This window comes from Notolepis coatsorum (assembly GCF_963971535.1).
Source record: "Notolepis coatsorum genome assembly, chromosome: 6".
Taxonomy (NCBI): Eukaryota; Metazoa; Chordata; class Actinopteri; order Aulopiformes; family Paralepididae; genus Notolepis; species Notolepis coatsorum.
Genome location: NC_140170.1, coordinates 59,271,712 through 59,296,662, shown reverse-complemented (window position 1 = coordinate 59,296,662; position 24,951 = coordinate 59,271,712). Strand labels below are relative to the sequence as shown.

Sequence of the window (24,951 nt, the reverse complement as noted above, 5' to 3'; positions counted from 1 at the left end):
GGTACAGTGCTTCATATCAAAGAGAAATTAGTACTTGGCAGTAAAGAATGAATGAATCTGTGATTTGAAACTGGACTTATTTATTCCTGATAACACTGTGGTTTTGTAGTAAAATCATTTAATGCAAGTACATCTTCTCTAACAAAATATGTAACATAACAATACACCAATAACATGGTGTAACAATACACCAATAACATCAAAGATTATAAACAGTGCATCAAGCCACAATGAAGAATACACAAGAATCTTGAATAACATTCAAACAACAACAACGATTCAAACCACAACAACACAAATATAATCATACAAGGCTCATGTTCTGACTCAGTTTAGGGGACTGGACTCCTTTCAAAAACCTCTGGAACCTGGGAAAGGGTTAGGGTTAACCCTCTGGAACCTGGGAAAGGGTTAGGGTTAACCCTCTGGAACCTGGGAAAGGGTTAGGGTTAACCCTCTGGAACCTGGGACAGGCGCTGGTAATTCTTGTAGTTCTGGGTCTGCCATTTCAAGAGACGCCAACTGTTGACATTGAACATTCACATCATCAGCTTGTAAAACTACAACTCTGTGGCTACAATTGGTGTCTAGCTACTGTTTCTTCTATGGTCTCTCAACTACATGTTGATGTTGGGATTTACCAGGAGTAAATATAAATATAATAAACCTCTCTTCTTCATGACCTGTAATGTGTAACTTCTGATCTACCCCATTAGGAGCAATCTTTTAAAGATTTTTTTAAGCGTTTATCGCTTTTTACTACTGGGCAGTCCAGTAGAGAGAGAGAGAGGAGGAACGGGAGACAGAGTGGGGGGAAGACATTCGGCAAATAACGACGGGTCCGGGAATCGAACCTGGGTCGGCCGTGCCGCGACTCAGCGCGTTATGTGGTTTGCCACTGGGGCGCCCTTAGAGCAATTTTTTAAACAGACATTACACACTCTATGGTCTCTCTCCAGTATGAGTCTTCATGTGCACCTTTAAGGTTGAGGAGCGACTAAACATTTTCCAACAAACACTGCAGCTGTATGGTCTCTCTCCAGTATGAGTCCTCATGTGCACCTTTAAGTCTGAGGAGCGAGTAAACCCTTTCCCACAAACACTGCAGCTGTGTGGTCTCTCTCCAATATGAGTCTTCATGTGCTCCTGTAAGCTTGAGGAGCGAGTAAACCCTTTCCCACAAACACTGCATCTGTGTGGTCTCTCTCCAATATGAGTCTTCATGTGCTCCTGTAAGCTTGAGGAGCGAATAAACCCTTTCCCACAAACACTGCAGCTGTGTGGTCTCTCTCCGGTATGAGTCTTCATGTGCACCTTTAAGCTTGAGGTTTGAGTAAACCCTTTCCCACAAACACTGCAGCTGTATGGTCTCTCTCCAGTATGAGTCTTCATGTGCGCCTTTAAGTTTGAGGAGCGAGTAAACCCTTTCCCACAAATACTGCAGCTGTATGGTCTCTCTCCGGTATGAGTCTTCATGTGCTCCTTTAAGCTTGAGGAGTGAGTAAACATTTTCCCACAAACACTGCAGCTGTATGGTCTCTCTCCAGTATGAGTCTTCATGTGCATCTTTAAGTTTGAGGTTTGAATAAACCCTTTCCCACAAATACTGCAGCTGTATGGTCTCTCTCCAGTATGAGTCTTCATGTGCACCTTTAAGGTTAAGGAGCGAGTAAACCCTTTCCCGCAAACACTGCAGCTGTGTGGTCTCTCTCTAGTATGAGTCTTTGTGTGAATCTGTACATGAGAGTGTTGTTTAAACTCTTTCCCACAAACACTGCAGCTGTATGGTCTCTCTCCAGGTCCTCCACTCTCCATCCTATCCTCATCCCCGTCAGTGTCTCCACACTCAGCTACAGAGCGGTCTGAAGAGAGGGACTGACAGTCACTGCTTGGTTCTGATGCTCCACAGTCCTCTTCATCAGCTCCTGTTTCCATCTGTTCAGTGGAGGTGCTGGGTAGAGACTCCCCCTCTCTGCTTCCTACAGTCTGGTTAAGATGTGGGGACTGACCCTGCTGTTGATCATGGAGGCTTCTCACACAGCTTATAGTGAATATGGAGTCTTTGGTATCAGCCTCCTCCAGGCCTTGAAACTGCTCTCCCTCCTGACTGATCCAGGTTTCCTCCTGTTCCTCTTTAATCTGTGAGGGCTCTGGGTCCTCCTGGTCCAGACCGGGGCTCCTCTCCTGCTTCTCAGGGGGAACTTCCTCTTTACAGACAGTGAGCTGTGGGTGGTCTGGAGGGAAGAACAGAGAACACAGACTTCTTAACAACACAAGCTTAGAATTAGCAGACAAATCAACCTGAACTTGCATCATAGAAAGATGTTAGCAGTGTTGGTCAAACATAAATCCAGTCAGGAAAACGGATTTGCTAAAAAAAATTATCTAAATGGCCTTGAGTGGTGGTTATTCTTGGTTTCTCTTCAAAATATAGAAGATGGTTGGTCAACATGAAGATCAACTTAATATTTTAAGCAGCGCTGAGCACCGACAACCAGAGCTGGGGACTCAAGACTTACTAATCTTTAAAAAACATTCTCACGCCTCTCCTACTCATTTAAATTGGCCCATGTTTCAGCCCATTTTGTTTCTAAAGTCTATCATCTAATGAATTACTCACAAGAAGGATAAATAGCCTAAATATGAAATGTGTGGCTGTTTTGCAAAAGGATGAATCATCAAACCTACCTAAACAGACCTAAATTTGGGGGAACTAATGGGATAACTGGGGTTGCAACAAAAGTGCAACTAGGGCTAAAAATGCAATGAAATAAAATAAGTAAGGGATAATGTATAGCTACGAGGTCATTGTCGCAAAATAATTGACCGACAGAGTTTAAAATACCGAGCCGCCTCGGCGAGGTGTTTTAAACGTCAGTGAAGGTCAATTATTTTGCGACAATGATCGAGTATAGCTATACATTATCCCGCTTATTACATGGCTAACTTACTAACAATATACCTAATTCATTTTACATCGACTCGCAACACTGGTTCTGGGCTTCTGGCTCCGCTCGTCACTCCGCCCCCTGTCATCGCCGGCAGCTTCCCCGGCAGCACTGATGTCAGTGGGCTTGATTGCGAACAGCTACGCACAGCGGTCATTATTGTGGGCTTGATTGCGAACAGCTGCGCACAGCGGTCATTATTGTCCCACAGCGGTCATTATTGTCTGATAACTGACCTCTGACGCGCGCTATTGACCAATCACAAGCAAGCATTTTGGCGAATGTGAAAACGCCATGTAATAATAATAAATAATATGCTTCTAATGGGATAACGGGTTGCAACAAAAGTGCAACTAGGGCTAAAAACCCAATGAAATTAAATAATAATAATAATAATAATAATAATAATAATAATAATAATAATAATAATAATAATAATAATAATAATAATAATAATAATTATAATTATTATAATTATTATTATTATTATGCTTCTTAGCTTAACATAACAGACCTACAGTAAGTTTGGGGGAACTAATGGGATAACTGGGGTTGCAACAAAAGTGTAACTAAGGGCTAAAAACTAGGGATGTCCGATATTATCGGCCGACCGATATTATCGGCCGATATCGGCAGTAAAATGTGATATCGGAAAATATCGGTATCGGTAAAAAAAAAAAAATTTTTTTTTTTTTTTTAACCTTTATTTACCCAGGCAAGCAAGTAAGAACCAATTCTTATTTTATTTATTGTCAAAAGTATGCATTTTGGTTTAATTCAACAACAAGAGATATGTAATGTTAATTTTTACTTTTTTAATTATCATATTTTGCACAGATAATGCTTACATTTAGAAAGCCTTTTGAATGCATCCAGTGAAATTATTAGTTACCTGAAATTATTCCGTTTTTTTGGGGGGAAACCCTGCATATATCGGTATCGGTTGATATCGGTATCAAGTTCAAGTTCTCAAGTTCTTTAATAGTTGTCATACAGAAGTACAGAATACTTTCATACAAAATGCTTCTTACTGTTACGCTCCAGAGACTGTGCTAGACAAGATAGTATCAAATAACATAATAACATAATATAGCATGAATTTAGAAGAAGAAAATGAGGTCACAGTGTTCGGTATAGACATATGTACAATGTTCTGAGTTACCATATAATATACAATACACAATACTATGCAGTGTACTAATGTACAGTACTATCTAGTGCAAAGCAGAAATGGGATGAGGTACAATTTTAGGTACAATTTACAGTAAGGTGTACGAGTTGTAGTGCAATCCTTCATCCATAAATATAAAGTGTGGGGAGTGGGTGCTACAGTGTGTTTGTTTAAAGTGGGTGTGTGCTATAAGTGTGTGGAGTGGGTGCTACAGTGTGTTTGTTTAAAGTGAGTGTGTGCGTGTGGATGTGTGTGCTATGTGCGTTTGGTGGTTGTTGTTGTGTAGTGTTCATTCATTGTTCGTTTAGCAGCCTGATGGCCTGGGGATAGAAGCTTCTTCTGAGTCTTTCTGTGCTCGCCTTGAGACTCCTGTATCGCTTGCCTGACGGCAGCAGTTCAAAGAGGCAGTTGTTCGGGTGACTGGAGTCTAATGATTCTCTTAGCCTTGCCCTTGCAACGCTTGTAGTAAATGTTCTGGAGGATGGGGAGCCCCCCTCCAATTGTGCGTTCGGCTGAACGTGTCACTCTTTGTAGTCTGCTTTGGTCTTGTGCAGTGCTATTCCCAAACCAGGAGGTGATGTTGCCGGTCAAGATGCTCTCTATTGTACATGAGTAGAAGTTCTTAAGGATCTTCTGGCTGACTTGGAACTTCCTTAGGCGCCTGAGGAAGTAGAGGCGTTGTCGTGCCTTCTTCACAACACTGTTAATGTGTGTGGTCCATGTCAAGTCCTCGGATATGTAGGCTCCGAGGTACTTAAAGCTGTTGACTCTCTCAACCGGTGCCCCGTCGATGCTGAGGGGGCTGTAGTCCTTGACCCCCGACCTCCTGAAGTCCACAATCATCTCCTTTGTTTTGCTGACGTTCAGGGAGAGGCTGTTTTCCTGGCACCATCCCGCCAGGACCTTGACCTCTTCCAGGTAGGCCCTCTCGTCGTTGGCAGAGATCAGGCCCACCACCACTGTGTCGTCAGCAAATTTGACGATTGTATTGCTACTCCGCTGAGCCACACAGTCGTGTGTGTACAGGGAGTAGAGGAGGGGACTCAGAACACAGCCCTGGGGGGCCCCTATGTTGAGGGTGATGGATATCGGTATCGAAATTAAGAGTTGGACAATATCGGAATATCGGTATCGGTAAAAAAGCCAATATCGAGCATCCCTACTAAAAACACAATGAAATAAAATAATAATAATATTAATAATAATAAATAATATATCCTTCTTAGCAGACTTCTTAGCTTAACATGCAGGGAACTAATGGGATAACTGGGGATGTTGTTTGCTCCTGACAAGAGTCTCAAAGTCTGGGGTGATGGTAGACAAAGCAACTCTGAGGTCATGCTCAATGTCCAATCTGTTCCTCCGCTTTGTCTTCAGCTAGACCAGAGCTGAGAAGGCACTCAGTGACTGATGCACTGAGTGCTATCCGAGGGGCTACCACGATAGCTATTAGCTAACTAACGTTACAAGCTCAAACACCTTATAACTACTACTATTGTCGTGTCCATAAGTTCCCTGGCAGAATACTTGTGAGGACAAAGGTATACAAAGAGGAGAGAACCATTTTAAATCGGGTGATGTTAGGAGTTTCGAGAATGCTGGCTACCAAGCTAGCTAACTTAGCTACTAACATTATATACACACAATATGTACAACGACACAATGATTTACATTACTACAAATATGTTAACGTGGTTGTGGCTTTTACAAATAGTGGTTAGCTTTAGAGATGAATGGCTATGATCACGGAGCAATAGTGTTGAAACAGAGACTAGCTCCTCGGCTAGTAGTAGCAAGGCTCTCTGCTGCCTGCCACTACCTGCCTGTGACTCAGAGCCCCTCGCTGCCCTGCACCTGATGTGACGTCATCATTAAGATGACACACGCACGTTATGAACCATGGATTAAAATATCCACGTGCGTGGTGGATGTGGTTGGGTCGACAAAATGTTTGATAAAAACGCTAAAACTGGGTCAATTTCGAAAAAAGATTTCCCATATTCATGAAAGTCACCGTTGGCCTAGTCCACATTGTTTATTGAACAAAAATACAACCTGCAAGTTGGCCTTTAACTACAACAAGCAATGCTGTTTGTTATTTAAGATGAGGTCGGACTCTGCACTGACAGATTTGTGTTCATTGTGCTGCTTTCATGAAGCCTCAAATGACGGCTTACAATATTTCATGAAAGCAAAGTGTTTCGTTTGTCTAAGATTTAAAAAGATTTAAAATGTACAGCACTGACAGTGCTGTACAAGTCCCACAACATTAAAAAAAAATGTAAAAAAATATATTTCAATTCCCCCCCCCCCCCCCCCCCCCCCCGAAGCTTCAAATTAAAATCGAATCTCGGCCCCGAAGCTTCGAATTCCAAAAACAAATCGAAGGTCAGCCCTAGTAGTTTCAGATATTAATTGAAGTTAGTTTGGCTCGTCTTCTGCCAGCTTGGCTGTGTGTGTGTGTGTATGTGTGTGTGTGTGTGTGTGTATGTGTGTGTGTGTGTGTGTGTGTGTGTGTGATAACAACAAGTATACTGGTGAGAGCACTAACTATAATCATATTTATATAGTGATGAGAGCACTAACTATAATCATATGAATGAATGAATGAATGAATGAATGAATGAATGAATGAATGAATGAATGAATGAATGAATTTATTCACACACACACACACGATACATTTACATGCGAGTATCCTCATGTGATATCAATGTCGCAGATTGTGTGCATGTGCCAGGTCTCCCAAGAAGCTATTTAAAGCTTTTGGAGGGAGCCTGAACACAGATACAAACAGAATATAAACAACAAAAAACAAAACAAAACAAAATACAACGTGGGTAGGTTTACACACCTACCTACTAACTGACATATAACAGAGATACATAATACAGACAATTTTATTCCTAAGTTATAATTTTAATTAGAGATATGATTTTAGCAGTTCCTCTTTCAGTGATTTTTTAAAGGTTTTAAAGGTATTAGTCATTTTTAGATTTTCGTCAAGCTTGTTCCAGATCTGTGGACCCCTGCATGCTATGCTTAGGCTAGCACAATTGAGCCTTCTCCTCTTGCCAGATATAAGATGCTTATTTCTTGTGTTGTGGATGTGCAGTGGTTGGCAGACTGGGACAAGCTCAGACAGTCTGTGATTCATGTTGTTGACAACTTGATACATAATTGATGCGTTTTGATGAATGTTAAATTCAGCGAGCCTCAGGAGACCAAAGCGATGGAACAGAGGCTTTGAGGGCGCTCTATACCCGGACCATGACAGCACTCGTAGTACCCTCTTTTGTAGGCTTTCTAGTTTCTTGAGATGGCTGGGGTATGTGTTGCACCATATGACGTTACAGTAATTAATGAGGGGTTCAAACAGGGTTTTGTATAAAGTGAGAAGGGCAGGCAAGGGAAGAAAATGACGTATTTTGCAGAATAAGCCAACATATTTGGACAGTTTTGTTTGTAGATATTTTATGTGGCATTTGAAGTTGAGTGACTCATCGATGATGACCCCCAGGAATTTTGTGGACACCACTCTTGACAGCTCCTTTTCATTTATCTTTATGCACATGTGATGTGTGCGCATCCAATTTGAGTGGAAGACAATGAAATTTGTTTTGCTGAGATTTAGTGATAATTTGTTGCATTTGAACCAGGTGTCCACTTTTTGTAGTTCTGTATTGAGTAGATCTTGTAGCTCGAGTGGATTTTTATGTGACAGAAACAAATTAGTGTCATCAGCGAATATTACTTTGTGCAGTAGTACAGATGAGTTGACAAAGTCATTTATATAGAGAATAAATAGTAAAGGCCCTAGAATTGACCCCTGGGGGACCCCATATTTGATGTCCATTTTTATTGATTTGTGATTTTTTATATCGACGTACTGTTGCCTACCATGTAAATAGCTACTGAACCAGTTGAGAGCCAGACCCCTTATGCCATAATGGTGTAGTTTCCCAAGTAGAATGGTGAAGTCAATGGTGTCAAAAGCCTTTGATAGATCCAGGAAAACGCCCACCCCACAATCACCCTGGTCAATGGCATCATGTATTTTTTCTATGAGGTCTAATATTGCCATGTTTGTAGTTCTCTTTTTCCTGAAGCCGTATTGTGAATCGGTGAGTATATCTAGCTTGGTGGTGTATTCGCTTAATCTATTGTACACAACTCTCTCATAGACTTTGGATAGAGCTGGTAACACGGATATTGGACGGTAATTATTAATACTATTTTTGTCACCTGATTTATATATGGGTATTATTCTCCCAATTTTTATTTTTTTGGCACTACACCATGTAGTAAGGACAAATTAATACAGTGAGCGAGTGGTCTGACTATAATATTGGCTATGGCTATTAGGATTTTGCTGCATATTCCATCAGCACCGGCTGTGCGAGTGTCCTTCATCTTCATGATAATGTTAAATAGTTCATCATGGTCAGTTGGTTTCATGAAAAAAGAGTTAATATAGTTACCTGATAAATACTGTTTAAAAGACACACCCCCGGGATGGCTAATTTTATTCGCCAGGTCTTCACCAATGGATGCAAAGTAGGTATTGAATTTATCAGAGAGATCCTGCTGTGACATGTTTGCAGGGTCAGGGAGCACTGATGCTTTTTTGTCCCTGTTTAGTACTTTATTTAGAACTGACCATGTCCTTTTTTAATCACCCTGAGATGCTATTACCTGATCAGTATAATGATCACATTTGCTTTTCCTTATTAGATGAGTGAGTTTATTTCTATATAGATTGTATTTGTTTCTATTATTTATACTAGGCTTCTTAAGATAATGTTTGTAGAGTTTATTTTTGTGTTTAATGGTTTTTTTTTTTTGAACTTTCTTTTATTTTGTGTCAAAATGAACATCACATAATCACATAATCATACAGTATAATATACTTGATTCACATATTCAATGACATTTGTTACTCAGGCTCTTCCCTCTTATTCAATTTGTTTTCAAAGTATTCAGCGTAATCAAAATAAGCTGTATAATCCGAGTACGCCTCTTAAACAACCCAGTGGGGAGGGATTTTTACAATATTTTTTTTTTTATGATTTTTTGTAGGATAAGAAACGAAAAAATAAATAGAAAAATTAATTTAGCAAAAGGAAAAAAAAAAAAACAAAAAAAAAGAAAAAAGAGAGAGAGAGGGCGTCAGACTCATGCTAGTGTATCTCCAGGTACAAGGTTACAAGTGACCATCTCTGCATAAACCATCTTTTTTCAGTTGCAATTGTGCAGTCATTTCTTCCATTGTATACATCTGTCTCAGTCTCTTGGTCCATTGTTTGATTGTCGGTGGTTGATTTTGTAGCCATGCCATAGTTATCATTTTCCTTGCTATTAACAGTATCACTCTCAAGATGTATAACGTATCTCCATAGTATGTGCCTTTCGGTATACATCCCAAGATATAGTACAATGGATTCAGAGGTAAGTCAAGATCTAGAATGGTTTTAATCTAATTTTTGATATTCACCCAAAATGTCTGCACCCTTGGACAGTCCCAGAAAATATGTGTATGATCTCCGATCAATCCACATCCTCTCCAACATAGTGGTGAGGACCCACCAGCAAATCCGGAGAGAACTTGAGGAGTCCTAAAGTACCTGACCTTGACCTTCCAGTCAAACTCCTTCCACATTGGACTATTTGTGATTTTATGATTGCTTGAATGGCTGTCCTCCCATTCTTCATTTTCTATGATCACATTAGCTTCCAACTCCCATTTTTCTTTAATATAGGTGGTGTCTCCTGGATCGTCTAGTTGTAACATGTTGTAAATATTGGATATCTGCTTTCTTTCCATCAAGTTTTTTTCTATTGTGTTAATAAAGTACCGCTCCACATTTGTTGGTGGTCTCTTAATTGCTTCCCACTCACTGTGAGTCATTACATAGTGTCTTATTTGAAAGTATCTAAACATGTCTTTCGAAGGTAGATCAAAACATTGCTGTAGCTGTGCAAACGATTTAAAACAGTCTCCTTCCATTAATTGATTGATAGTAACCAGGCCCAAATCCGCCCATTTTTTAAAACCCCCATCCTCCATAGCTGGCCGGAATTCTGTATTGTCTGCTATTGGCATGGCCCTAGATATTGATCGTGGACCTCCCCCCTTTTTCCTTACACTTTCCCATACCTTTAATGTATTTGTAATCCATTTGTTACCAATCTTAATTTTTTTCCAATATGCTTTCCCCAGGAATATTATGGATCTGAGAGGGGTCTTTGGAATTGAGTTTTGCTCAATCTGTACCCATCCTGAATCTAGGTCCTTTTGTATCCAATGCACAAGTATGCGTAATTGAGCTGCCCAGTAGTAGTTTCTTAGGTTTGGTAGACCAAGACCACCCTTGTTCTTTGGCAAACATAGTGTTTTAAGCCTTACTCTAGGTTTTTTCCTCTGCCAGATAAATTTGGATAGGAGTTTATCTAACCTTTTAAAGGTAGTGGCAGGTATTGGTATAGGTAGAGACTGGAAGAGAAAAATAAGTCTAGGTAGCACATTCATTCGAATTTATTCTATTCTTCCCACTAGGGAGAGAGGTAAAATGTCCCATCTGGCCATGTCTGATTTGATTTGTACAATCAACTTTTCGTAGTTTGCTTGATATAACTGATTGCTGCTGGGAGTCAAAATGATTCCTAAATACCTGAATCCGTCTCTAGCCCAATGGAAGGGTGCTATACTATTCAGATGTGTTGGCCATGTTCCCACTATCATCATGGCTTCTGATTTGGTCTCATTTATCTTATAACCCGACAGTTCGCCGTAATTTCTTAAATCCATCATTATGTTTGGAATTGATTCTAAAGGGTTTTTGATATAAAGTAAAATGTCATCAGCAAATAGAGAGATCTTGTGTGTAATGCCTTTTTGGTCATCTATTCCCTGTATCTGAGGGTTTGATCTAATCATCTCCGCTAGTGGCTCTATGCCAATCGCGAATAGTAACGGAGACAAAACGTCTCCTTGGCGTGTCCCTCTCTGTATCTCAAAGAAGTGAGAGCAGTGACCATTCACCCTTACTCTAGACTTAGGATTTTTATATAAACATTTTATCCAATCTATAAATGTGTTATTGAATCCCATACCTTTCAATGTTAGTTCAAGGTACAGCCAATCAACTCTATCAAATGCCTTCTCGGCATCTAAGCCGAGAAGCATTGATGGTTCTTTTCGAGATCCAGCCACTGTTTGCAGATTTAAAGTTCTTCTGATGTTGTTAGCACCCTGTCGACCAGTGATAAAGCCAGTCTGGTCTGGGTGTATCAGTTTTATTATATGTTTCTGTATTCTTTTTTTAAGTATAGATGTCAATATCTTGAAATCGTTGCAAAGGAGACTTATGGGCCTATAGGAACTACATCTTGTGGGGTCTTTACCTTCTTTATGTATTACCGAGACAATAGCTTCTGACCAGTTTCCTGGTGGATCTCTCTCAGATAGGGCATAGTTATAAACTACACTTAATACTGGTGTTAATTGTTCAGTGAAATGTTTATAAAATTCATTTGAAAACCCATCTGTACCTGGTGATTTATTGTTCTTAAGCATCTGAATAGTTTCCCCTATCTCCTTCTCCGTAATAGGGGAGGTTAGCTCATCCGCCTCATCTGGGGATAGTTTAGAAAGTTTAAGGTTATCTAAGAAGTTGTTGATTTTTTCTTTCTTGTTTTCCAATTGCTGTGCTTTGTAGAGGTCGGTATAGTAATCTGCAAATGCATTAGCAATTTCTTGCGTTTGCATTACTTCCATGTGTGTGCTGGGGTGTTTAATCTTTGGAACTATCCGACTTGACTGTATTTTGTGGAGCTGGAATGACAGTAGCTTGCTTGCCCTATTTCCCATCTCATAGTAATTCCTACCAGCAAATCTAAGGGCTCCTTCCGCTTTGTATGTCAACAGGTCATCTAGTTTTTGTTTGCAGGTTAGTAGAGCTTTTAAATCTTCCTCATCTCTGTTCAGTTTATGTTTCCTTTCTAGTATTTTTAACTCATTTTCTAGGTTCTGCTGTTTTTCATTTCGCTGTTTCTTTAGTGCGCTTGAAATTGAGATAATTTTACCTCTCATTACAGCCTTTGCCGCGTCCCATAAAATTGATGGTGAGACATCCCCCTTATTGTTGAGATCAAAATAACTCTTCAGTTCTTCACTTATCCTCTCCCGTGTGTGAGAGTCAGACAGCATGGATACATTGAGCCTCCAATATTTAAAGATTTTATTGGTACTGAGGTTAAGTTGAAGAGTTAGAGGTCCATGATCTGAGATGGTCGCTGGTTCAATGATACATGATTCAACTTTGTCAATATCTTGCTTAGATTTTTTTGAAATGGGTCCACAATCTACAGGCAGTTTGTCTACTTTTGGATTTAGTACACAGTTGAAATCACCGGCCATAAGGATAATTCCTTTGGCGTTACCAGCCAAAAGTGAGGCTATACCTTTAAAGAAATTGGGGCAGTCTTCATTTGGTGCATATATATTTAGAAAGGTTATGATTGATCCTCCTATTGACCCCAGGACCATAACATATCTGCCCTGGTCATCTGCAATTTCCTTTTCTTTGGTGAAGTATACTGATTTGTTAAATAGAATAGCCACTCCTCTCTTTTTCCCTGTTTGACAGGACGCACTATACACCTGGCCCACCCATTCTCTCTTCAGTTTCTGGTGTTCGTTCATTGATAAGTGCGTTTCTTGAATGAATGCTATAGAGCACTGCATTTTCTTAAGTTGTCCAAAAAGTTTTTTCCTCTTTATTGGGTTGTTAAGACCATTTATATTGTAACTAATACATTTAAGGCTTGTCATAATGTCATTGTATTTCGTATGTACAACATAGATCTATCTTCCATAGTATATGAGCTTGAGGCATTTGTCAAAGAGTATACAACATAAAAAACAAAACAAAATGGTCCCCTATTCACTTGTAAGGGAAAACCTAGGGCTTCCAATTTTCCAGTAAGCTGTCTTACATAAATCACAAATGAAATAATCTCCCGATGTTCTAGAGAGGTGTAGCTGTCTCTCTCAGGGAGCATATTGCACTAAGTGCAGAGAAGTTAACCACGAACGTATATGGTTAACCTTTGCCTGATAACACAGGCTAAGTGTGATCCGTCTATGGCTCAGTCTCTGGCCTCAGAACCACATATAAATTAAAGTAGATTTGATATATTTAAATTTTCCCAACAGGTAATTAATACTCAGGGTAAATGATAATCATATTAGTCAGCAGCAAGTCCATTATTTCTTGTGTTTTACACTTATTGTAAACATTTCGTTAGTCTACTATTACTATATCTAACTGGTTTACTCATCTTTATCGTCCATGAATGATCTTAGGTCTGCGGCAGATAGTGACGTCATGGCTCCTTTCGTTCGCTGCTCTCGCCCTCTTCTTTGTGTTCGCCACCTGTCCCTTGTCAGTTCTCTTTGTAGTTTCTCTCTTTCGTCGATTTGGACATGAATTCCCAGTTCTTTTAGTGTGGGAATTGCATCCACCAGGGAGTCAAACACCTTCGTTCCCGATTCTGTTGTCATCCTGAGTCGTGCCGGGTATGGGCAATTAGCGCGTATCCCTTTTTCCTTCAGCTGTTTGATGACGTGACGCACCTGACCCCTCTTCTTTTGCAGGTCTGGGGAGTAATCGTGATCAAAATAGATCCTTTTCCCTTGAAGTGTGACGGATTGTCCCCATGCGAGCTGTAACACCTGTTCTTTGATATTGAAATCTAGAAAGCGCACAATGATAGAGCGCGGGGGGGCGCTAGAATCTCTCGGTTTGGCCATCAGTGATCTGTGCGCTCTTTCTATCTTAATCTCAGACTCAAGTTCAGGTGTTATTTTCAGGGATGTTGTCAATAGTTGCTTCACAAACTCTTTAGTATCCTTGTCCTCGCTACCTTCAGGGACTTGGTAGATCCGGATATTGTTGCGTCTGAGTCTATTTTGCAAGTCTTCACAGGTTGCAGTAATTTCTGCATCTCTTTTTACAAGGTATTTGAGCGCCCTCTGGTGTCTCATTCCACTATCATCCAGTTTCGTGATTTCTTTTTCAATTACCGTAATTCTACCTTCTGTTTTGTCAATCCATTCAGTTACTTGCGACATAGATGTTTCAAGTTTGCTCACTGAAGACTGAGTGGCATTGTGTGCTTCTTTATTCTCTCTCCTTAGATCTTTTAATTCTTTTAGAATCGCGGATTCCTCTCTCTCTGTTTCCTCGTCAGTGTCGGAAGAGCTGGTTTGACGAGCCTGTTCATCTGTGACATCTTTCTCATTTCCAGAGTCGGTTTTGGTATTTCTTTTAGCCTTTCGTTTCTTCGGGCTCATCTTTAGACTTCTTACCGTCTCACTCGTTAAATGTTGCTGACAATATCTGTTTGTTGGGTCGTTTATCTCTGGGGTTCTGAGGAACTCGAGATTCAAGCTGCTACCCGGACATCACACAACCGGAAGGTTTTTAATGGTTGTTAAGATGCCCTTTGTAAGCCAGGGGTTCTGGTCATTTTTACTGCTCATGACAGTCTTCTCGGGAATGGTGTTATGGATGGAGTCTGTTATTTCCAATATCAGACTATCATATGCAGTATCAGGATCACAGGCATCATATACATTTTTCCACCCTTTGGTCTACAGGCTTCCATATAGTTGCTGCAGGGTTCTGTCATTTATTACTTTAATTGTTGTCTTACAAGGAGGGGGTGCAAGTTCACTGGCAAGATTTAGAGACAACATGACAGGGAAGTGATCAGTTATGTCAGTTAGGATCACTCCCGACTCCAGCTTGGTGTTTTGGATGTTGGTGATGATGTTATCAATGGTAGACTTGGATGAGTGTGTTATTCTAGTGAATATGTTTATAGTTGTGAAGAAGGAGGAAGAGTGCAGTGTATTAATGAAATCATTTTTTATAGAATCATCCTTGGAGATGTCTATGTTAAAATCTCCCATTAGAATACAGTTGTTGTTTTTTATGTTTAATGAATGAAGGGTTTCCTCTAACTTGTTCCTAAAGACATCCAAGTTTGTGTCTGGGGGGCGATATATTACTCCAACGGTGAAGTTTTTTCCATTTTTTCCATTTATATCAATGAAGAGAGAATCAGAGCCGTCATCAAAGTCAACCATGTCACAAACATTTGCTTGTAGACTGGTATTTACGTAAAGACACACTCCTCCACCTATTTTCCCAATTCTGTTTTTATGGAAGAAATTATAGCCATCAAGATTGAGAATATCGGTGAACGACCTGTCATTTAGCCAAGTTTCACTGCAACCAATTATATCAAATTTACAGCCAGAAATAGAAAGTAATGATACAAGGTCAGTATGGTGTTTACAGAGGCTTCTAATATTGAGGTGCAATAGTGAAAGGGTGTTTTCGGTATTGAAACAATCGAGATGCTCAGGGTCATATTGCTTGCAGGTGATATTTCCACCATCAAGACAGCAGCGATGGACATTATCTCCATCATCATCATCACTCAAGCCAAAGAAGCCCATAATAAAGGGAAATTCTTTTCACATATCATTGAGTAAAAATGACCTAGTGAGATACTGGTGAGAGTACTAACTTACACACAGTCCTCATATCCCTCCAAGTTACACACACAGTCCTCATATCCCTCCTAGTTACACACAGTCCTCATATCCCCCTCCTAGTTACACACAGTCCTCATATCCCTCCTAGTTACACACAGTCCTCATATCCCTCCTAGTTACACAGTCCTCATATCCCTCCTAGTGACACACAGTCCTCATATCCCTCTTAGTTACACACAGTCCTCATATCCCTCCTACTGTAGTTACACAGTCCTCATCAGGGTTTCCGTTAGAATTTTTTTTGCAGGTCTGAGTGTCTGGTAGATTTCAATCTACCGGACAAATGGGATAAATTCCGGTCAGAGTTTATTGAGCTTAAAAACAATTGATAGGCCTATATAAAGAATGACATCATCAAGGCATTTATAATATTTTAACTTAAAACTAGGCTACTTTTGCGTATATACAGTCATTAATATATTCCAAATAAACTCCCTCCCCGCAGAACTCCGCACCACCCCAACTCTGGACTCATTTAAAAAACTGCTCAAAACCCACCTCTTCAACCTGGCCTTCAACCCCTAACTTTCTCACTTTATATGTATGTGTTGTGTCTGTCCACTATGTTTGTTGACTTGTTATCTCCCCCCCCCCCCCCCCCCCCCCCTTATGTAAAGCGGCCTTGGGTCCTCTGAAAGGCGCTATATAAAACAAAGTATTATTATTATTATTATTATTATTATAAAATAAGTCCCTCGAGACTTCGTGCTGCTGCCGACTTGAGGTGTCGGTGGGCAGTCTGCCCGACATTAATAAACAGCAGTCTGTTATAATCACATTTTTATGAGCTAACGAATTCCGTTATATTGGACATTTGTATTAATTATATCAAGCGAATAACTGAGAAATTTGGCAGAGAGAGACGGCAACATTATCGTGGGTTTGCGTGATGTATATCTCCACCTCCCAACGACTTGGTGCTGGTCATAATGTCCGGTGAAAATAATTCCCTCTAAGCACAATTTGATTATTTGAATTGTATTAAAATAGGCTAAAATTAAATAGCCTATGCGATGAACGAAACAATCATTACATTTGTTTCATCGTTGCTTCACCAAGCAGCCGGTCTAATAATGACAACGGTGTGTCAGCGCGAGCCTGCTGCTAGGTTTACGTGAAGCATGGAGCTGCAGACCCACAGAGCAGCGGTGTTTTTAGGTCCGGTCTGGGGACCGCTCAGCAGCGCCCCCCACCCAACAGCTGAATTGCCAATGGCTGAATTGGAGTACTGCACTGTGCCGACAAAGTTGGTGGGTTCTGTGGGTCTGCAGCTCCATGCTTTTCGCAAATCTAGCAGCAGGCTCGCGCTGACACAGCGTTGTCATTATTAGACCGGCTGCTTGGTAAAGCAACGATGAAACAAATGTAATGATTGTTTCGTTTATCGCATAGGCTATTTAATTTTAGCCTATTTTAATACAATTCAAATAATCAAATTGTGCTTAGAGGGAATTATTTTCACCAGACATTATGACCGGAGAGATTAAATATGTCGGACTTCAACAGATTTTGCCGGTCAAATACCGGTAATTACCGGCTAACGGAAACGCTGGTACTCATATCCCTCCTAGTTACACACAGTCCACTATGTTTGTTAATTTGTTATCTCCCCCCCCCCCCTTATGTAAAGCGACCTTGGGTCCTCTGAAAGGCGCTATATAAAACGAAGTATTATTATTATTATATCCCTCCTAGTTACACACAGTCCTCATATCCCTCCTAGTTACACATACACAGTCCTCATATCCCTCCTAGTTACACAGTCATCATATCCCTCCTAGTTGCATACAGTCCTCATATCCCTCCTAGTTACACAGTCCTCATATCCCTCCTAGTTACACACAGTCCTCATATACCTCCTAGTTACACAGTCCACACTGTATCTCTCTCAACCAAAGCACTACTAGTAGTCAACTTCACCAGCTGATATAGATGATGTCTGCTCTACAGTAACTAACTCAAGAATCAAGAGGTTTATTTGTCACATACATACATACCGGGGCATACAGTGAAATGCGGGACACATACACACAGTTGCGAGAGTGAGAGCAGCACATCACCAGTTATCAAGTGTATACTTCATAGACAGTCACGTTAGCTACCGGTTGTGCGGCTAGCTAACGTTAGCTCTCGATGAGACTTATTTTGCACTTACCTATAAATGCATGACAAAGCCCCTCCACGAAATCCACTTGAGAACAGCTGTGTAACAAAGTCCAATAGGCCCTCGTTCATTAGATCCAAAGCATCAATTGCTTTTCCTCGACTCTAACGCTAGTTTAGCAGCTAATGGCTAATGGCATTGTAAACAAAGCAGAACGAGCCTGCCTGCATTCATTCACATGTAAATCGAACTCCTCCCCCGCGAGGACAGCTCAGCCGTGAGACAAAGTCTCTAAACAGGATGACTTTACACAAAGTAATCTTACCTTTATAGATCCTAAAACTGTTCGCTTTTATAATAAACATGTTCTTAAAAACTCAAATTCCTTCAATCAAAAAAAAAAGAAAAGAACGTTTCAAGCCTGTCTCAGACAGTTTGCCTACAGCAGAGTTCTGGTCAATAGCGCTGTAACCAGACACAATTGAGGTCACCCTCAGGGGGGTCGTCGAGTAGGGGTGTAACGATGCATCGAAATGCATCTATCCTAATGTGACGATTCAACTGTATCGATTTGAAAATATTAGAATCGATAATACATTTTTTAAATACAAATCTTTTTTTTTTATGTTTTCTTTTTTTTGTGTGTATTTTACCTATAGTCCATTCATGCTGAGTGAATCAGTTCCCCCAGCCACATTTGTGTATTCAAAAATGTTTGGGGAATTAACTGATAGAAAATTAATCGAATCGGTCAAATTAAGAGATTTCATGATGCATTGAATCGTTGCCTGAAGAATCGTAATCGAATGAGGTCGCATCGTTACACACCCCTATTGTCGAGACTTTACAGACATTTCAATGCACAGATTTCTACAATATAACAATAATAAATATGAATAACTATCTATATAGTTATAGAATGAGGAGCGGATACCACCCTGGTTCCTGTAACATAGTTCTCCGTGTCCGATAGTTAAACTGACATGACCATCGTTGTCCACCTTCAAAATACACTGAGGGCGGGATCCACAAAGAATGGATTGCACGGTGCTAATTGCACCCTTACTTACAATTCATTATGAATTGAAAATGGGGGACCCTGATGTAAACAAGACGAAAGTCTTTCTCTGGTCTGCATCCTCTTAACAATTGTGTGTATTGAGCCGTACTGTATTGTACCCATTCTGCAATCTGTTAATAAAATGGTCAATCAATCAATCACCTGCATGGGGCCACATTGGCCTTACAGTTAGTACAATTACTCAGTACAATTAAAGTAAAGTACAATTAAGTACTGAGTAAATATTATAGTAGTAGTAATTTCAACAGCAGAAAGCCACAGTTATGTGCTTTTCTGTGCAAGTACAAGTAATTTGCAGTAGATGTGCACTGAGATGCAGTGGCATGAATGTATATTTTACAGAGCTTTAAAAATTGCCATATGTACTGAGTAAGGTCAATAAGGCTCCATAGTAGACAGTACATATCGGCATCAATCAGAAATATTTAACCTATAATTATGTCATTTTACAAACGTTCTTTACCACAAGGTCCAAGTCAAGCTATAGGAAATGTGTTGAAAAAGGTCATGAGTGCATGGCATCTCGATTAGAACATCTGTTCTAGGAAGCTGCACCATAGTATGACAGAGAACCTGACGTGATGTTAGGTCATTATGTTTGGTACCGCAAAGCCTTATTTGGAGTGCCTTTGATTTCTTTAGAGTGCCAGGGATGATTGTAAACTTGGTGAAAGCATATTTCCAAGATATTCTAATGAGTTCTAGTACTACAGATTTTACAGAGGCAGAGACTAGAGATAAGCATTATGGCAGGGTGTACTATTTCCCCACTAGCATTCACAATGGAGATGGAAGTAATAATTAGAGCCTCAAAATGGGTGGTAGGTGGGGAGAGATGGCATGGCGGGCTGCACCTCCCACCAATTAGGGCTTACATGGATGACATTAGTGACCAGGACAGTGCCTTGTACAAAAAGGTTACTAAAGAAGTTAAATGATATCAAGGCTACTAATTGTCTCCATCTGCTGGATGCTGTTTATCATGGCGCACTGAGATTATTACTGGCTGTAAACTCCTTACACATCACTGTTTGCTGTATTCCTTAGTTAATTGGTCATCTCTCTCCATGCGCAGAACCTTGCACTGGCATACTTTCATTTACAAATCCATCCTAGGTCTGCTTCCCACTTATTTATCTGTCTATCTACTTCGCAAACAGACCCGTTATAGCTTACGCATTCAGAATATGCGTTATTCCATCCCCTCAGTCCGTACTGAGCGTGGTAAGAAGGCGTTCTCCTACTCTGCCCCCTCCACCTAGAATACGCTAAAGCAGAGTCTGAAGCTGGCCAGCTTAGTCCCCCTAGCGAGTTTTAAATTGATGTTGGGTGTCTTGGAGAGAGCTTCTATGCTCTGCTCTTGTTTTTAAGGCTGAATTGTTTTCTCCGCCCCCTCTTTGGTACTTTATGTTTTGTGTTGTTGTAATTTATTGTGTGTTGACTGATGAGTGTACTGTTGCTGTTTACATGTGTAACTGTCGTATGGGCTGCTGTCTGAACAGGTCGCACTTGTAAATGAGACATCGGTCTCAATGTGATTTTACCCGTTTAAATAAAGGCAAAGAAAAAGAAAGTGGGCTAGGATGAAGATTAAGCCTAGTAAATCGAGAAGCATTTCATTGACCAGAGGGATGGTAGTAGAGCGAAGTTTTTATGTAGATGAGGAGTAAATTCCATCTATAGGGGACAAGCCAGTGAAATGTTTGGGTAGGTGGTATAATGAGGAGTTGAATGATAGTGAACAGATCGAGCAGCTTAGGAAAGATGTTGCTAGGAAGGATAGAGAAGTCAGGGCTTCCAGGCAAGGTGAAGTTATGGTGTTTACAGTTTGGTTTATTCCTGTCGTGGAATATATTATCATGTTCTTATAGATCTGTGTTGAGACATCATGTTATACAGCGTGACTTTCAGTATGACCACCTTGACTGGTTAATGTGTGTATGTCTCTTTAAGAACACTCCGACATCCCCCCAGCCATAACTTCTTTGTTGTTGTTCCCACTGACTGAGAACCATTTTTGTTTACCTTCATCATCATATCTGATATTATGTTATGACTGACAACTGTGTATTTAACATATGTCTGAACAAGCGCTCAGGGTCAGTCTATGGCCAGACGCTAATGGGTTAACATATTGTCTCTGACTATAGACTGTCCTTTCATAGGTGGCCACGGTGAAATAAACGTTCTTCTTATTATTAATAATGACTCAGAATGATTTGTAAACGGCTCATCGTTTAGTCCTTTAATATTTCCCATTAGAGATGGCGACAAGTGAAATTATGGGATATTTTTTTTAACTAGTTTATTAGATTTTAAAGCGATGGGTGTCGAGGTGGCCGCGGGACGGACTCTGCAGACAGGGTGAATCTTGGGTTTCCAGGGAAGCGCTGCCCTGTCTCAAACTCCTCCGCGCACTGGGGGGGGGGAGAGGACAGTCTGCACCGTCCGTTTGGCTGTCACCTCCGGCTTGAACCTTGGGAACGCGTGGGGAACATTCGGTGAGCTGTTGGCATTCTGTTTAAAGCGGTTTTGTTTTGCATCTATAAAGTAGTTATGTTACGATTAGATTAGGGTGTCTAGATTGACCAGACAGCGAATGACACAGAGTGGTGATTGCCGACGAGAAATCCAGGGGAGAAATAATATCCCTTGCCTCAATCCTCCGGGAAAAACAAGGAGAAGGGGGACGCCTGTCTACCGACTGTCTTGTCAACACTGGCAGGTAAACCCATGGGGATGCGTGTGGGAGTTTGAAGTTATTTTGGTGTTCTGGGTGTAGATGGTGTCTAACACTAGAACATAGTATTGTTAGAGTGGTTGAGTCTCTGGGTCCAGGTGGGGACGAACACTAAAACATGATGTTGTTTTACTTTTTGTGTGTTACCCTCTTGTTTTCCTCTGAACACTTGGAATTAAAAGGTACGTTCCGATAATTAGGCGAGAATTACATTTGTATCCGATATTATAGGCGTGAGCAAAGGGTACTGTGGGTATGGTGGGAATTACTTTAGTTCATGCAATAAGTCCCGATATTTAGGCGTGGGTTATCTTTTAGGCACTGATTCTGGTTTTTTTTTGGTTGTTTTTCTTTCACAAGGAGGCGGGAAGTGAGGCAGTGCGTGGGGAATACCAAGAGAGAGGAGACAGGTGCTGTGTTGTATGATTAGTTTCTACCACCTATCTGGTCAAACTGCAGTTTTTCTGAAAATAAATAGGATAGGGGCGTTGTTAGTACGCTGTTCACAGAGCTTTTTTCCCCAAGTGATTAGAGGAAACTATTTTTTGTTTACCACATATTTTATTTTTGTTTTGTTTTGTTTTTTGTCTGTTAAGAAAAAAGAAGCGTGTTAAAGAATGGAGGATGTGGACAATTTAGAGGAGCAGGGAGCAGCCTGTATGTGGAAGGGGGGAGTGAGGGAAGAATCTGACACTTTGTTTTCTTTCTCTTCCCCCACGGCGGTGTGCCCAGGGATTGCAGTGGACTCCGGGCTCGGTGCCTTTCCGTGTGCGTCACCGGCTGTCCCGCCACGTCAACGCCCTCGCCGACGACCATCAACTCCGGAGCGAGGAGATAGGCCTCATATACCACCACCACCCGGCAACGGTCTGGCCTGTGTCAACGGCCATACACGGGGCTGGATCAATAACAGCAGATGAAATGGCCAGGCAATTAGGGAAGCCGAGTCTGCATGCTCAAGAGCTGATGGAGCGGTCACAATTGTCACTGATAAAAATGGTCGGACAATCACAGTTAGCCCTGGTGAGAACTGTCTCACAGCTTGCAAAGGACTACTCAGTTGGGCAGAGCATCCCGAGGAGCATCCCGAGAAAGAGGCAGCGCAAACCAGCTGGTGTTTGTTTTGTATGCGGCCAGGACGGTCATTGGCATAAGGACTGTGCCTATAGGGAAGAATTTGAGGGGGAAAAAGGCGCAATGGCGGGCAGAGTTGCAAGGCGGGACGGAGCCCTCAGCGCATTGACTGGACGCACTGCGGGGAGGCATCGACCAGGAGGACATGATGTAGCAGGCAGAGTATATCACACACACATGTTTACATGCAGGCACTGTAACAAAGGTAGCAGACAGGGGTAGGTGGAAGGTGCAATATGGTTGTACAAATAATCAAACGCACAGTCAAACAGCTTTAGCTCCCCGCTGGACAATGGCCAGGGGCATTTATTTAAACAAAACAGAAATTTAAGAAACAAACAAAAATCATACTGGCTCCCAGTGAAGCACCGAATTGTCTTTGATATAGTCCAGTCTTTAACTAGGCCGGGCCGCTGTCCGGCTTACTGGCTGTTTAACTCACAGTTTGGTTGTCTCCCCACAGCTCTCTCACTCTCCATTCCAAGACACCCTCTGATGTTCTTGGTCTGTCCTCTTTGAGAGGCATGCTGATTGCTAATTGAAAGACAGCTGTGTGTGTGTCTGCATGTGTGCAGCTGTCAGTCTTCTTCTCTCCATTGGGGGGAGCCAACAGGCAGGAACATAGCATCCATTGATCACCATTCCCCTCAGCCCCTTACATACCCCCCCCCCTTCAGTCCTTGCTTGGGAGAGGCAAATAAGGTCCAGAGGGCATCCCTCCGGGACAGGGCGTCTGCGTTCCCGTGTTTGGCTCCTGACCTGTGGATCACAGAGAAGTCAAACTCTTGCAAGGAAAGAAACCATCTACCGACTCGAGCATTAGTCTCCTTCTTTTTGGACATCCAGACTAGGGGTGCACGGTCAGTTACGAGAGAGAAATGTCGGCCCACCAGATAATATCTGAGACGCTCCAGTGCCCACTTGATAGCCAGTCCTTCCTTCTCTACCGTAGCATATCCTTGCTCCCTTTGGTTCAGCTTCCTACTGATGTAGAGTACTGGATGTTCCTCACCTCGTATCTCTTGAGAGAGTACGGCTCCTACTCCCACCTCTGACGCATCCGTTTGCACGATCATCTCCTGCGTGAAATACGGGGTGACCAGAACGGGCCGTGCACAAAGTGCCTCTCTGAGACCCTGGAACGCCTTCTCTGCCCCTTCCGTCCATTCCACCATGAGGGGCTTGGTGGCTTTGGTTAGGTCTGTGAGGGGAGCAGCTATAGAGGAGTAGTTAGGGATGAAACGAGAGTAATAGGAGGTAAGTCCCAGGAATGTCTTTACCTGTCTCTTAGTTGCTGGTCGGGGCCACTCTTCAATAGACTGAACCTTACGCTCCTGTGGTTTCACATTTCCTTGTCCGATGGTGAAACCCAGGTATTCAGCCTCCTCCAAACAAAGCTTGCACTTCTTTGGATTGGCTGTTAAACCTGCTTTGCGGAGAGCCTCCAATACCGCGGCAAGCCTGTCCAAGTGGCTCTCCCAGTCCTCACTGTGGATTACCACATCATCCAGATATGCAGCTGCATACTCACGGTGAGGTCTCAACACGTTGTCCATTAGCCTTTGGAAGGTGGCTGGGGCTCCATGCAGGCCAAAGGGCAACACAGTGTATTGGTACAGCCCTGTGGGGGTAGCAAACGCAGTCGTCTCCCTGGAGTCAGCTGCTAGAGGCACCTGCCAATACCCCTTGGTTAGATCCAGGGTGCTGATGTACCGGGCCTCCCCCAGCCGGTCAATCAGCTCGTCAACCCTAGGCATGGGATAGGCATCAAATTTAGATATTTCATTAAGCTTCCGAAAATCATTACAGAACCTTTTTGTGTTGTCTGGCTTAGGGACCAGGACGATCGGGCTAGCCCATTCACTATAGGACTCCTCTATGACGCCCAGTGTCAGCATCTTCTTGACCTCTTCTTCAATGATGACCCTCGTGGCTTCTGGGGTTCTGTAAGGCCGCATTTTCACCTTCCGACCCGGCTCTGTCTGGATGTGGTGTTCCACCAGGGTGGTCTGGCCTGGTACACTGGAGAACACACCTGAGGCTCTCTGCACCAATTCCTTCATCTGCTGCAGCTGCATTTTTGAGAGCCCTGGCCCATACGTCACCTCCATCCCTTGGTGAGGAGTAAGGGAAGACACAAGGAG

General features: G+C 41.8%; 1 protein-coding gene across 1 annotated transcript in view; it reads right to left on the bottom strand.

Moving 5' to 3' along the window:
* Positions 1–449: 449 nt before the first annotated feature.
* The window catches only part of LOC311229503 (uncharacterized protein), a gene marked incomplete at its 3' end in the record, with an annotated part of 61,202 nt that continues 36,700 nt past the window's right edge, over positions 450–24,951 (bottom strand). Inside the window, exons 3-4 of the mRNA XM_084315580.1 lie at positions 1,741–2,234; positions 450–500 (exon numbers count right to left, since the gene is read on the bottom strand). Of these exons, the coding sequence (XP_084171706.1) occupies positions 450–500; positions 1,741–2,234 (545 nt within the window). The remainder of the gene's footprint in view (positions 501–1,740; positions 2,235–24,951) is intronic.